Raw genomic sequence first — 16,076 nt, forward strand, 5'->3', positions numbered from 1 at the left:
CAATGGCAAAGGGCTGCCCTTCAAAACCTCTGAGGCTGCGTCCTCGGAATCAAAATCCACCTGGAAGAAACCTCTTCCAAGCACCTGACATCTCGAAAGTGTGGAGCAAGGTCGGAAGGCAAAGCCGCCAGGACCCAATCCCGAGCCTGGAAACGGGAAGGGTGAGATCCAAAGATTCTGGCAATGAGGATCGTTTTGGAGTCTTTCTCGATTTCGGCAAAGAGTTCTGCGAGCTCGTCTTCGGAAAAAACAATGGCTCGCCCGGCCAAGGGAGAATGATTAGCCATGATGCTAATCAAAAAAGAAGGCCGACTTGAACCCGGATGAAGAGCAATCCGAACCAAGGGGATGGGCACAAAGGGTTTGGTCTTCAATTGCACACGTCCTTGGTAGGATTAAGAGGGATGCTATCATTTCTTTTGGTTCTATCATTTGGTTGACACAGTCTAGGCCTCAGCTGAGGTTCGAGGGGACTGACAGGAGCTTGGCCATTATGGTTAGGCAAGGAGTTGCTCGGCAGTGTTGTCTTCAAGATTTGCCACTTTCACACTTTGTCCCTCCGGCACAAAGGTTAGACAGTTCTTGGGAGATTATTGCTAGCATCTCAGCCCGGAATATCTAGAAGGCTAGATGCACTGAGGCCATTGAGGGTACTCCCGTTCTTTTTTCTCAGTGTCTTTGCATTTGGAGTGATATTATTCACACCATTATGGCTACCTAGGTTACAATCCAGGGATCTTCGAGGCTGCAGAGAGGAAGCGCGCCCAGTTTATGAGAGAGTGGGACATTCGTATCTTTTTCACATCCTCTCATTTGGGACCCTATTGGCAGCACAGGGCTCCTGATTGGTTGAGATCTCCATGTTGCTTGGTGCGAAATCTCCATTTTGTAAAAAATTTCATACTTAATAGAAGTCTCCTTTTTGAAAAAGAAAAAAAAGTAAACCTCATGTGTGTTGTCTCTTCAGGATTCATGAAGACAAGACTAACTATCGAAACTTTCATTAGTTTTGTTAGTCAGTTCAAATATTTCATCCTTAAGATTTAAAATCAGTTGAGTCCTGGAGAGACTAATGTGGGAAATGCTTGATAGAATTTCTCTGATTTTGGACATTGTGAAAATTGTCCTATAGGATCTCCCTGGATGGTTGATATTGTTGGGACATTTAGTAGCTCTTCTAAAAGCTGACCTTAAATTTTTTGCCCAAGTTGGTGGAGTGAAAGAGTAGCTGGAACTGAACTTGTGATAGTTGTTTGTTCATAACAGGCTACTAGCAATCAGAGAGCGTATTTATCAGAGAATTCTTATTGCTTTCTCAGTGGATAGTTCATGGAATGCAAGGTGACTCAAGGAGTCAAGAGGACTTGAGGAGTCGTGCCTTTCAGGCTAAGAATAGGTGACTTGGGAGAATAGTCAGTTTTCCAGGAACAAGTTTCTTTAGTTGGGAATCTCCTATGAGCAAGATGCTTGGTAGTTAATGAAGGGATCCTTGCTTCTAGTGGATTCGGACAGTCTTTCTATTTCAATCATTGACATCCACAAGAGACTTCCAAGAAGTCAGGTTTCTATAAGTAAACGTATTATGATGGAAGTGTGGAGTCGGGATAAGGTAGATTGGCATTTATTCCTTGGCCGAATCAGAAGCAGTTGATTATTATCTTTCCACATGTATTTATCTTACGAGGAAGACCCTAGTTGGAAGTTGTGCCTATCGGTAATGACAAGAAAGAGGAACTTCTGACTAGAAGACATGGAAGATATGAGTATCCAGTGGTTATGAGTAGCCTTTCTTGAACACAGTCTTTCATTCAATTTTGGACAGGGGGGACCTTGTGGTTGGTATATTGTGCCTTGAGTATGAGTACATGGTACGTACTCAGAGGACTTCTCTCACATGAACGATTGTTTCACATGCTTGGATCTGTGTGAGGTGGGAGAGTTGATATCTTGAGTATGAGTTGTTTGGACTTGTGATGGAGTTAATGAGATGCTAGAACTTATTTGCACCTAGTGAGCTAGTTATTAATGACAGCCAATGCAAGATGCCATTTGGTATGACAGTTGAGTCATGCTACAGATCTGTGCTAGAGTTGTTCTAGTAGAACTTGTTGCACTTCGTGATCGAGTGTCCTACCTTGACACTCTTGGATGAGAGTGTGCTTGGAATTGATATTTCAACTCTTGGATTGGAGTTGGATGATAGTGAACCATTCAATTCTTAGAGGAGAGTTGGATTGTATTGGGCAGTAAGTAGTTGGATCTACAAGAGGAGTTTCATATCGGCCTAGGTAAGAGCTAGGAGACTTGAGTAGATGCTACAAATGATTGTGAGGATCCAAGGGTTTGCTTACAGTGGTGTGTCTCCTTATGGATTATCTAATAAAAGGAGGAGATAATGCTACATCCGGACCGGCCTAGGGCTAGGTTAAGGACGTGTGCTAACCCAAGATGGGTTAGGGTTAACCCAAGTTAGCGTTAAGGCTTAGCAGGGCGTGGAGACCTGGAGGGTTCATACATAGGCCAAGGGCACTAGCAGGATGAGAAAGCAGAGTTGTTTCTATATGAATGACCTTGGGGGCACTTATGAGGAGTCATTAGAGGTATCCACGTGGCGGACAGGAGAGCTACCAGGGGCATGCAAGGCCTCAGGGCCATGGAGCTGTGAGCGGGTCACTCGGCATGGTGGTATGGGACACCAAGTTCAAGTCATCTCAGCTTGGCACGCTCGTGGCAATCAAACCTCAACCTCGGGGTTTGTTTCAGTTACTAAACCTATGGTTGGGTGGCGAGTCACAGACATAATCTATCATGGTCATGCGATACGTACAACGTCGGTTCTACAAAACACCGTGTGGGATTTTTCTGGTATGCGGTCAAACTCTGGTCCTAATGGGGATTCTATGCTAGATGATCCTTGGTTAGGTCATGCGGGGACCTTACAGGCTTCATGCGAATCAACACCCTTGTTGTGTGCTCAACCTGAGAAATGAAAAAAGCATCTTGACTCTCGCTTCCCATTTGGAAGAGTTTGTACTTAGCCATTTTGGTTGTTTTCTTGGTCATTAATATAAGGAACTTTTTACCAGGAAAAAAAGAAAGAAAGAAAGAAAAAAGCAGTCAACACTGCTACGTCAACGCTCGCTGAAGCTCTCGGCCCCCCCCCTGCTCGAGCCTGCTGCTTGCCTTCGCCCTCGCCTTTGCCATCGCCTTCGTCCCTCGCCTTCACCCCCCGCTGTTGCGAAGGTCCGCCGTATGGCTGAGACAGCCTCCACCTCAGCAAGTCATCCATGAGGATCATCTCATGGAATGTACAGGGCCTTGGCGGTGCACACTATGTACGTTATCGTGGTTGCTTGAGGCAGGAGCTTCAGAGATGCTTGGTTGGGGGCAGTATTGATATTCTGATGATGCAGGAGCACCATTTGAGTGAGAGCAGGATTCGGAGATATGGTTCGATGATGCCTGGTAGATGGGACACTTTTTGGTCTGTAGGTTTTGGCCCCTTGGGTGGGCAGGGAGGAGTATGTATGGTCATTGCGGATGCATGGCGGCAAGCCATTGTGGATCGCGGGGTCATTGTGCCAGGTAGAGCGCAGTATGTTATTCTGAGGATGCACGATGAGCACATTGGTGTGCTCCATGTCTATGCGCCCAATCATGCTAGCGCCAGAGCAGAGTTTTGGACCCTTGTTACAGATGCATTGCCCGAGGCCGCACATTGGTGTGTTGGGGGAGACTTCAACATGCTAGAGGACCCGGCCGATAGGGTGGGAGGCAGTCATGTTACAGTGCACGGCACGGACCTTGCAGCTTGGGAGCGATTTTGTATGACACTGCGGATCACTGATGCATGGCAGCATGAGGCTTTCTCCCGTTCTCAGGACAGTCTCAGTTTTTCTCGGTCGGATCGCCGGCAGGGAGGGACGAATCTATCACGGATTGATCGCTTCTATGTGGGCGACAGGTTCGGGGAGCGTGGTGGCTCCGTTGGCATTCTCGCTGGCACCTCTTTCTCGGACCATGCGCCAGTTATTTTGACTCTTGAGGAGAGGACACGGGAGACCAGCTTGCAGTTGAGGATCCCAGAGAGGATACTTACAGACCCCAGTCTTTTTGAGGACATTGAGAGGATATGGCAGGATAGCCAGAGCTCTGACCTGGATGCAGCAGGCCAGTGTGCCCAGGGGCTCATCGAGCTCAGCTCTTTTGTGCACACTACAGCCTTGACACGGCTGGGAGAGACACGAGAGCAGGAGCGTCGCTTGAGACGTAACCTTGCTTCGCTCCAGCGCCTTCAGGAGCAGCAGCCTACATGTGAGTGGGTGGCATCCCAGCTGAGCCAGGCACGCTAGGAGGTTAGAGAGGCAGAGGAGCAGAGACACGAGTTTTACTATCATCGCCAAGCCTCTCAGTGGACTCAGCTTGGTGATAGAGTGATTGGGGGGTTTTTTGAGATCACCGGACCCCGCCATGCTCGAGCAGGAGTACACCAGCTCAGGAGACAGGACGGATCGTTAGCCATTGAGCCCGAGGAGATTAGAGCTATTGCCACTGAGTTCTACAGAGACCTGATTTCAGCGGAGCCAGCCAGGGAGGCACGTGATGCTTGCAGATAGACTGTGTGGGCCCATGTGCAGAGGAGGGTCACAGATCGTATGCGCACAGCTTTGGGTGAGCCCCTTTCAGAGGATGAGCTTGGTGAGGCTTTGAGGGCCCTCCCGCATCATAGTTACCCTGGGGAGGATGGTTGACGCCTGCCTTTTTTATGTGCTATTGGGACCTTTTGGGGCCAAGCCTCCGCAAGGGTTTTCAGCATGTTTTGGACACTGGGGTGATGCCACAGAGTTTTTCAGAGGGCTTGATCTTTCTTATCCCCAAGGGGGAGGGAGTGTCAAATGATATTCGGCAGTGGAGGCCTATTACGATCCTCAATACTGTCTACCAGGTCCTAGCCAAGGCCTTGAGTTTGAGGATCCAGCCCTTCCTTGGGGATTTGATTCATGCTACCCAGACAGGATTTGTCAAGGAGCGCAGTATCCTTGACAACATTTTCACCTTCTAGGAGGCGACGGCCCGAGCTAGATTTCTCGGCGAGGACTTGGTCGTTATGCTTCTCGATTTTGAGAAGGCATACGATAGAGTCAACTGGGTTTTTGTGGAGGGCACTATGCTTCGCCTGGGTTTTGAGCCAGACTAGATTCGAGGGGTGGCGGCTCTATATTCCACAGCTCGTAGCCACGTGTTGATGGCAGGAGGACGGGGGCCGAGTTTTGAGTTGACCAGATCAGTCCGTCAGGGATTCCCTCTCGCTCCGTTCCTTTTTCTTTTCTTTGCAGAGGCTATGAGCATGTATCTGACAGCAGAGGAGGTTGGTTTGAGAGGACTTCAGCTTCCAGTCCGGGGTGAGGACTTGCTTGATTCTGAGTTTGCTGATGACACGGGATTGTTTTTGGATGGCCAGGAGGCCAATCTACAGAGGGCAGAGCAATCTCTACAGGTTTTTGGTGTGGCTTCGGGAGCATTGATCAATTGGCGCAAGACAGTGGCTTTTTGGATCAGTAGCGCCCCCGCTCCGGCATGGAGCCCAAACCCGGGTTTTAGATGGATTCCTCCTGGCACAGCAGTGCGGTATTGGGATGCCAGATTGGACTTGATTTGTCACCTGAGCAGCAGATCGCCCCACTTCTTCTGAGCATTCGGAAGAAGCTTTTATATTGGAGTAGAGCTCGGCTTTCCTTGGTTGGGAGGGTGGTGGTGACAAATCAGGTGCTTTCAGCGACTATGTGGTATATCAGGTCTTGTTGGATTTTCTCGAGCTCTTGCATTAGCCAGGTACAGAGGCTGATCAGGAACTTTCTTTGGTCTGGGCGGGATGGTCAGCCGGCCCGGGCTTAGGTTGCTTGGGCAGTTATTACTCTTCTGCTGGCCCAGGGGGGCTTGGGCATTATAGATCCAGCTGATCAGAGTAGAGCCTTGTTGGGGAAGCTTATTGTAATTTCTGCAAAGAAGACACACTTGAGCAACAGACTGCAGGGTACAGATTGATTTTGATGACCATGATCTTACCAAAGTGGGGGTTGCTTCCAGGCGCTGAGCCTTGGAAGGAGCTTCTTTTTCAGCAGCTCTACAAGCTAGAGCTCCCCCCGCAGGGGGCACTTGGGCACCAGAGATACGGTGGATCTTCACAGAGATGAGGAGAACAAGCCTCGGTAGAGGATGGGAGAACAGATTTGCCTTGAGTATCCTGCGATCTTGGGAGTTGCTGAGACCGGGGCTTTCTCAGAGACCTCCCACTTGTGATGAGGAGCGGGCCAGACAGCCGCTCATCTGGAACCCCGCGGTACGCACAAAGTAGGGTCATATGCTGGGTTCTCGGCCTCGTCTAGCCTGGGGACCATTGGCAGCAGGCCCAGCACGCAGTTTTGGAGATTAGCAGGCCTTTTGCAGTCTCCCGGAGGAGCTCCAGGCGGAGAGGCTGAGTCACTTCAGAGGGGGGCTGATTATGAGGGATGACATTCAAAAGGCTCTCACTGAGGAGTGGTTCACGCCTTTTGAGCCAGCGGCCCCACGGTGGATGGGAGCCTTTACACAGTTGGAGATCCTGATTGCTGTCAGAGCTTGCACTGAGGATGGTAGATGCCTCTACTATGAGATACAGGATGAGGGCAGACTTCAGAGAGTGGAGGCGGAGTCGCCTTTGGTTGCAGAGTGCATCTTTCAGAGGATACGGGTAGTGGCCGCCGCTTCTCGGAAGTGGCATATTGATCCAAACCCTGCAGATGTGGACTCTGATTGGTGCATATGGGCATATGCTGCGTGTCCCTTGGCCCGGCTCCAGTGGGACCCTAGCGAGTACAAGTGGCATGATCCTTATGCGTCCCCCGAGGCCACAGAGATCACCTTTTTCCAGTACACTATTCGGTTGGGGAGGCATATTTTGACTGCGAGGAGGACGGTCTCTCCAGCCGCATCGCAGCATTGGCAGCTACAGGGACTCTCATAGGAGTTCCTGTAGGATTTTTGGACCAGGCTCTGGGCTAGCAGACAGGCACGCAGGATCTCGGCTTTCCAGTGGTGGCTGGTTGTCCACAGGGCCTCTGCAGTTGGCACCTGGCTTGTCTACAGTGGCCTTCCGCCGGCCTGCGTCGGATGCGGCCACCCATTGGAGACACAGCGACATTGCCTATGGGACTGTCCACAGGCGCAGCAGATTTGGCTGAGGATTCTGCGCATTTTGGCCCCCCTCTCTCCAGAGGGAATGTATACGTGGGGAGCCGCTGCTTGGTCGACTTCGTCAGGGCTAGCTCTGGGATACGAGACGGAGCAGGCCAGCCAAGCCATCAGATTCATTGGGAGCCAGCCTCGCCTTGTTCCTTCACCGGATTTCTCGACAGCTCCTCAGCAGCTTACCATATGGTTCACCTGGAGAGCCCGTTGTTTCAGGGCCTTTGAGGGGAGACTGGAGCCACCAGCAGAGACTGTTCGGGCTATCTAGCAGGAGTTGATTCACACCTTGCAAGGCCAGTATGACCGCATCCGGGACGACTTGGATCGAGCGATCTTGTGACGCCAGGCCTTCCACACCACTTGGCGCAGCGGCCCTTTCTATACTCTACACGCAGGTACCCCCGCTGGCACTACAGGCCACCTGTTTGGATTTTCCCCCCTCCTATTGTATGATATAGCCTCTCAGTTATTTGTACTTTTTTGCACCTAGGGAGAGTCTCCCTAGCTGCCTTGATTGGATCTCTGCTCTGCCTTCTTATGAGCAGGAGAGGGTTTGTAGCCCATTGGGATTTTTTCTTTTTATAACTAATGAAAGGATCTTTTCATGGAAAAAAAAAAAAAGAAGCAGTCAACACACATGGGTGCTAGAAAAAGAAAAGTTTGCAGGCTCTAATACCAACTTGTGCCTATGTGCTAGAGTTTTCAGAGATAGAGAGAGAGAGAAGAGACGGATCACAAACAAACAACACAAGAAGTCTTAAACTACTGTATTTTATTATGTACAAGAAAAATGTTACAAATGAATTTCCCAATTACAAAAACGACTGAAAATGTTGACCACAATTCTCAGCCCAATTCTCTGCTGTAGTTTCTCCTTGGCTAGCCCTTACACCAGAGAACCACTATGTAGATCTATGCGTCTAAAAGAATGCAGATGGGAATGGACAAAATCCTACGCATGTATATATAGCACCACTAGGTTCTGGTGAGCCAATTCTAGCCATCCGCCTGTTTCATAAATGCTGGCTGACTTGCTCATCCAGTGACTGACTACCACGTGGCACCTGAGCTAGCAGTTCTCTGCCCACAGGCCTACAAATGCTGCTCGGCTGCCTCTGATCCATGTGCATGCCCGACTGACGTGGCATGTAGTAGGCCATTTATATTGTGCACTATACACAACACCTATCATTTCTTTATAGGATTCTTTTGCTAGAAATCAAGTGGTTTGGTACAAGCTAATAATTTCCACCTGAACTTGTTTTTTTTTCCACAATTCATTCAACTTGTATAGATTCATCAAAGCACCTGGGCCAGTGACATGTATAGACTGGTCGCCAAGTGGTGCAAATTTGCTTCTCGGTTGCAGTAATGGAAAAGTTCTTGAAGTTGCACGTCCTGGTATTCCTGCTTACGACTTTAACTAGTAAAAAGGGGATTCTAAAGGAAACTGAACAATGCATAAATGTTCTCTCTGTTTTTAGAGTCCATTAAGTTGCTTACTGGTTATCTGGAACATTCACGTACCTTCAAAGAAATGTAGACTCAAAGAGAAAATCCACTTTGCAGCTTTTCTCATTGCATAAGTGGATCACACACCATAGCCTTGATGCTCTCTTTCATGTTATTTGACATGTCTTATACTATGCTGATCATTGTTGGGCATAGGCTATAATATTGACACACGAATCACCTTCGAAATGAATCTTCCAGTGAAGTTATACACATTTTTCTTGCCAGAGATCAGAGAACTTTCCGAGAGTACATCAAACATCACTGAAACTCCTGTACCGAGCTGACTTTTGTCCTTTTTTACTTCTTTTTTGGGAGCATGAAATCTCAAGTAAGATGCATCCTCACTTGGTCCCATTGTTCACAACTCTGAGTACAGGAAAAACAATCCCTGGTAAGAAATGCAGAGATGGAAGAGCAAAAGCCAGATCCAGAGAAACAAGTTAAGGAAAGAAAAAATGAAAAAGATGAGTTGGATGTAATGAAGGAGATTAATCAGGCTGAATTGCAAGCAAAAATGGATACTGAGTCTCCTGGAGTGGATGGTGAAGAAAGAAAAGCAAGAGAGTCCTTCATATCAAATGAGACTGTTGCAGACAAAGACTCCGAAAAAGCTATAAAGCAAGATGAACCTGGAGATATTTTACCTTCAGCTGGTCATCATAATCTACAGGATGGTTCCAGACATAGCGTTAAGGGAGATGCCAATGAAGGCATCATTTTTGCAGTTAGGGCATTGTTATACACAAATAGTAACTTGAACACGTTTTACATAGCCTTGGAGGTAAGTATGCTAGAGTGACTGTACACCTTTCTATAAAAATAAAGAAAAAATTTGAATAAATAATCTCTATATTTTACATCATAAGAATATGAAAAGACACATGGAAGTGTTATCTATGAGTGGAAAGAAAGCTAGTTTTGAGCACAAGGACTCTGTTGAGAGAATATGGTTATTAAATCTGTCTACAGAATCAGGTTATTGAAGTATCTAAGATTATTTGATTTGATTTTTGACTATGAGACAGGGGAATGCAGCAGGATTCATATTTGAGTGCCATATTGATATGAAGGGGGTGATGGGAGTCACAAAATGGCATTCCATGCCTGTGAAATGCTTGAGGTAATTGATAAACTAGCTTCATGCAGCATTTTGTTTTGAACTACCAATTGTTTTGATATAGTTTTTGTATAGAAAGACAAACAAAAGAGGATATCTGTGTCCCCTGCTGTAAGGGTGCCACAACCTCCACCAAAAATTCCTCTGAATGTTAGGTGTCATACCATAAGCCTCCCAATGAGATCTAAGAGCAGGGACTCTCTGAATGTGTCCCACGACAAGATGCCTGGCGTTCCGCATAGTATAACTCATGCTTTTCATCAGGTTGTTAGCATCCCTCGTCTCCCACTCACCCAGGGTCCCAATGCAAATACCTGATAGGGCATCTGCAGTACAACCAAAGGCTACAAGCATCTATGTACAGAGAAAAATACACGGTGCGTCATCCAGCATGGGGAGACCCTTAACTTGTAGAGGTACACCTCTCCCTGGGAAGACTCCCAACCACAAGTGATGAAGCCCTTCCAAGAAGGTCCCTGTGATCCACTGGTTGGGGATGTCAGCATCAATTTTCACAATCCTCTGACTAGTGCCCCTTAGATGGTGTGTAAGCATCACTCTCTGATCCAGTGTGAAGCTTTTAATCTTCTTCCAATCCAGCAGTGTGGGGAAGAGAGTCTCCCACAGCCAGCCCACTGAATATGCGTAGCTGCCCCAAGAGGTCTACCATACTCATCCAGATCAAGTCATTTCACATATGGGCTGTTTGTTAGCCTCCTCAGCTGACCACAAAGGTATGTGAACCAAGAATCTCCTCATGCAGTCCCAAGCGTGTAGAAGGGATCTAACCAAAGGGGAGGATGGGGGGCGATTCTCTGCCTCCAAAGAGATAAAGCGTGGGCTGTATATCTAGTCACCTACCCTAACCGGAGTACACCTCATGCTACATGAGAAATTCCCTCTATGGCTGAGTGTTATGATGAAATCCTCTGACAATCATCTTACAAAGCAACACCTTAAACTGCACCTTTGGGTCTATGATGTTCAATCCCCCCTCTTGCTTGGGTAGGATAATGGTTTCCAAGCAACTCTAGCCCTGGTGTGTACTGTGCCATCTAATCCCGACCAAAGAAAATTCTGAATGAGATGTAAAAGTGCTTCATGTCTCTGCCAACAACTCTTACTACTTTTAGCACCAAGCCCTTGGTGATATCCTCCCTTTAACATCTCTCCAAATACCATCCATCCTGTACAGAGAAAACAGTGTGTCATCCTCCCCCGGCGTGGGGAGACCCATAACTTGTAGAGGTACATCTGTCCTGAGAAGACTCCCAACCATGAGTGATGAAGCCCTTCCAAGAAGGTCCCTGTGATCCACTGGTCGGGTATGGCAGCATCAATCTGCACAATCCTCTCACTAGTTCCCCTTAGATGATGTGTAAGCACCACTCTCTGATCCGGCATGAGGCTTTTGTGGGGAAGAGAGTCCCCCACAGCCAGCCTACTGAATATGCATAGCTGCCCCGAGAGGTCTACCATACTCATCCAAGATCAAGTCATTTCACATAATGGACTGTCTATTAGCCGCCCCAGCTAACCACAGAGGTATGTGAACCAAGAACCTCCTCATGCAGTCCCAAGCGTGTAGAAGGGATCTAACCAAAGGGGAGGATGGGGGGCAATGCTGTACTTCCGAAAAGATAAAGTGTGGGCTGTATATCTAGTCGCCTACCCTAACCGGAGTACACCTCGTGCTACATGAGAAAGTCCTTCCATGGCTCAGTGCCAAGGATGAAATCCTCTGAAAATCATCTTACAAAACAAGGCCTTACACTGCACCTTTGGGTCTATGATGTTCAATCCCCCCTCTTGCTTAGGTAGGATAATGGTTTCCAAGCAACTCTAGCCCTAGTGTGTACTGTGCCATCTAATCCCGACCAAAGAAAATTCCGAATGAGGCGATGTAACTGGCCAATGCATCCCCTATTAAAAACCCAACAAGAAGTGATATACCAAGCAGTTGGCAGCAGCACTTGGTTAACCACCAAGGCTCTAGATGCCAAATCAAGCTTCGTGCTACTCCAATGCTGAAGTTTGCTTTTAATGCTCATGAGCACAGTTGGCAGCAGCACTTGGTTAACCACCAAGGCTCTAGATGCCAAATCAAGCTTCGTGCTACTCCAATGCTGAAGTTTGCTTTTAATGCTCATGAGCACAGGTGCAAACTGTTGTGCTAGGGAGATGTCAATGCCGACCTGGCAGCCATGGTATCTGCAGTGCATTATCTCTCAATCCAAGTAAACCTCCACATCCAAACCCCAATCTGCTTGCGGAGAATCACTAATCCGAATTCCCACTAACTTGTGCCAATTAATGGTGGCTCTGGCTACCAAACAAAAAATTTCCAAGGCTGTTTCCCTTTCTGGCCCACCTACCTCCTCCATCTGTCCTCCCAGGTCAGCACTAACCTCCAGCACCTCTGATCATTCTCCTAAAAATCTCTCCCGACTTCAGCTGACATCTAGCTAACCAAAACTGCTTCCGAAATCCTCCACTTGTCCCCAGTCAGAAACCCGTCCTCCGGACCTCCAGAATGTCCTCCAGCATCAGTTGACCTTACATACACAATCCAAGGACCTTCCTGGATACCTTGCTGACCCTACTCTGACTAAAGCAAACTGAATTCTGCCTCAGCAATCTGACACAGATCCAGTTGACTCTAAACCCTTCAGAAACTTCTCCAAATGTCCTCAGATACACAGGCCCTCGGGAAGCTCTAAACTTGAAGAGATATCACATTACAGGCACCCTCCTGACTAAAACTGAGACACAGTTGCTTCTGAACTAACTGTCCTCTTAATGCCCACTAATCTGACTCTAGTTTCCTCTCTTCTGTGTCAACTGACACCTCTAGACCCACCAAACATTCAAACCAAGCAAGGATCCAACCTTTTAACCACTCTGTTGAAACCAGCTACACGTAGCTGACTCTGGATCAACAGTTAGCCCACTATCCCATCTGATTGTTGTCAGGCAACTACTCTAACTGTCAGCAGACCCACAAACACTTCTCCCAAACACAAACAAACCAGGGCAAGCCCTCTCCACCTTCAGTTGACTCATCTGATACACAACTAACTCAGAACCCTCTCTTCTCAACTGACACACTGAGTCAGCACTGACCCAGAACCAAATCCCCAGTCTTCAGACTCACACACTCAGGAGCTTCATCTCCATAAAACCACTGGTTTATCTAATCCAACACATCAAACAAAAGACCATATATCCATTCACAACTGACACAACTAACACAATCCAAACACTCTAACTGCTTCAGATATTACAAACAACATCACTATCTCAACAGCCCTAAGACATGGGCACCAACATAACAGAAGAAAACACAAAAGAAACGCAAGGATTCCCCTCAAGTGGACCTTGGCAACACAGCTTTGAACTCTAAATTCACTGTCGCGCACGACAAGAAGGCAACAATAGTTGAAGAAGAATTGAGTCAAATCAAGTCTCTAACGGAGGCGCTGCACAGAGGACCTAGGGAACTCACATCCTAGCCAATCCTCCGGTCTTCACCTCTTCCTCCACTCTGATCCAGTCAAACTTCTCACACTGTGTTGGCCTTTACTCTGCAACATTCGTAAAACCAGCAGCGTTTCCAGCCTCTAACTTAACCTGCAGGAGCCCGCTCAACTGAAGTCCTTCTCTAGTGGTCTCTCTAGCCACACTCGCAAAAATCACACCCGCAAATTGCCTCAATTATCCCTCTTTAAGGCCTTTTCCGCCTTGCCTTCCTTCTGGATTTTGTGTCGCCTGCTTCCTTGGGTCACACATGCACCTTCTATTTTCATTTCGCGCATGTACATTTATCCACTGGATTGCCACATATTGCTTTTATCATCAAGGATCCTTATCACACTACCATGTACACACTATATCTACCTATACTTTGTGTTTGGGTGGGGCTTAGGATTTTCCTCACATATTAGCCTAATCAAGAAACTAGAACCTGCCCAACCGCCCCAAATTGAAAATCGTGATCACATGACATATGAGGAACGCAAAAAGCAAGTGCAGGAGAGCATGCTTAGCATTGTTGAGTGTCAAACAGGATGACCGGTTGTAATTGAACCTCATAATGTCAAACCTAAAAAAGCAACCAAAATACAAAAACTAGAGGAGTATCGCTTTCCCTTTCGAGAGGAAGACGTACTCTCTATAGAAATGAACTCATCAAGCCAAAAAGAGTCGTCAGAGGAAGATTGCATGAATGATGCAATTGAAAAAGCACGTGAGAAATTCGATGAATTTCTTACAAAATTTAAGCAATCTCTCAAATCCTCATTTGGAGGAGTGCTCTTCTCTCGTGTTAAGGCTAGCATAGCTTCAGCCCTTGCACCTTTAAAGACTAACCATGAGTTGTACCAAGATCTCAAGAGCTACATTGAACAAGGTTGTAAGGATTTGCAAGTTAAAGTAGTCAGTAGATCCAAGGTACCATTGTACACAGTGGACACTCTTGAAAAAACTGAGATCTAAGAAGAGAATAAAAGTGAATGGAAATGTGGACTGTCCAAGGTTGCATCGCAGTGGACAGTCTAGGTTTTTGGGCACCCTTGGTGGCTACACCATGGTGGACAAAAGCCTACAAGTGGCTACTTCAACAAAAAGCAACAGCTCAATAAGAGTCTATTACTCATTTAATGTACTTCATGTTTATCTACTTCATAGAGTACTTAAATACACACAAAAGCATAAAAAGCACAAGGGAAGAAGCATACAGGAACATGTCGTACTCAACAACATTTGACATGACTTCTGCCACAAAAAGGGACATCATCAAAGACCAAATTCTTCAAATGTTGAATGTCGCTTCAATGAATCGGATGAGGAACTGAGAATCACAATCTCGTTCTGATGATTATGTCTATGTTCCTCTGGATCCTTCCTTCTCTTCTCTCCCATTATTAACATCTCTTAGTTGCCCAACTAACACAAATAACATGTAACTCTGCTTATGATTGCCAAAAATAAAGTGAGCAAAAAATATTCCCACAAAAAAAAATGCTCACAAACATATAAAAATGCAATCACTACATAACACACCCCAGTTAGGAATGCCAACTAATCACTAACCTCCTCATTTGATAACTAGCCTTTCTCATTCCTTCCGGAGGAACAAGGACCATTGAACGTCACTCAACATCAAAAGCCATCAACAAAGCTTGTCAATTCTCCCTACACAAAGATCTTCAACGCGATCACGAGAACACGATTGGTATCAAGAAGGGGGGAATGTTAACCCATTTCTGGGGTTAACAAGAGCTACCACCATTCTCTTACATCAAAGAGTCAAGGTAGACACACAAAAAGGTCATACATTCAAGAATGAAGCAACGGTGTCCAAATCTACAACTTGGACGGGTGCCCGTAATGGTCCGACCAATACTTATGGCGATTTCTGCTTCAAGAGCGTGTGGTAGCAAGTTAGGATGAAGTCCCAAGTGGTGTACTTCATGGATATATTATGAGAGTAGTCATTGTAATAGCATTAGGCCTCTTGTGAGCCTAAAGTGCCCGGCCAGCCACAGTTTAAGTGAGCTAATCTCTCTCTAATGCATGCTAGTGAGTGTGTGTGAGTGAAGTGAGGTGAGAGGAGGAATGAGTGCACGTAGTACACCGCGGCGGTGTGACAACGCATGCGGAAGGCTATGCCGGAATCGCTACTGAAGGAGTGGCGGAGCTTGGAGACTTCAATGGTTACAAGCTCGGCCATCGGAAAGATCCCCACGACAGTTGTGGTTCACCAGGTAATCTTCTTGTTGGATGTGTTTCAACGAGGATTTGGGCGAGCCATAACAATGTTCACATGTCCCACCCCCTCAAAGTGGAGACAGGAATAGTTGAGCGCACCTTAGAGCCATGGAGCTCATACGAAGACCCAAGGAGGAGAGGATCTACCAATTATGCCACACAGAGGTTGAGATAGAGAATTACATATGTCGCTGCCTAGTTTATCTACGAGATCCGCGGGAGGTTTTACAGTTTGTTCCATGAGGAATTCGGCCCACTCTCGAGAATCATTGACATCCTAGACCAACGTTGCCTAGGGCTCTTTCTGCTCAAGCTCCATAGACACGGGAACACTTTATTGAGAGAGCTTCAACACCAGCCACCCCGACCCCTCCCTTGCCAGCCAACCATCGACGTGCTTCTTCCAAACCCAGAAGGAGGACACCCATACAGTGGATCCCGTGGACCC

At 47.1% G+C, this 16,076-nt stretch overlaps 1 protein-coding gene across 1 annotated transcript in view; it reads left to right on the forward strand.

The window, feature by feature from the left end:
- The window catches only part of LOC147604225 (uncharacterized), a 155,104-nt gene that overhangs the window by 109,724 nt on the left and 29,304 nt on the right, over positions 1-16,076 (forward strand). Inside the window, exons 13-16 of the mRNA XM_086795548.1 lie at positions 8,522-8,628; positions 8,896-9,014; positions 9,119-9,523; positions 9,768-9,862. Coding sequence (XP_086651674.1) covers positions 8,522-8,628; positions 8,896-9,014; positions 9,119-9,523; positions 9,768-9,862 — 726 coding nt within the window. The remainder of the gene's footprint in view (positions 1-8,521; positions 8,629-8,895; positions 9,015-9,118; positions 9,524-9,767; positions 9,863-16,076) is intronic.

This window comes from Cibotium barometz, chromosome 62 (assembly GCF_041138505.1).
Source record: "Cibotium barometz isolate CiBa-2024 chromosome 62, ASM4113850v1, whole genome shotgun sequence".
NCBI classification, from domain to species: Eukaryota; Viridiplantae; Streptophyta; class Polypodiopsida; order Cyatheales; family Cibotiaceae; genus Cibotium; species Cibotium barometz.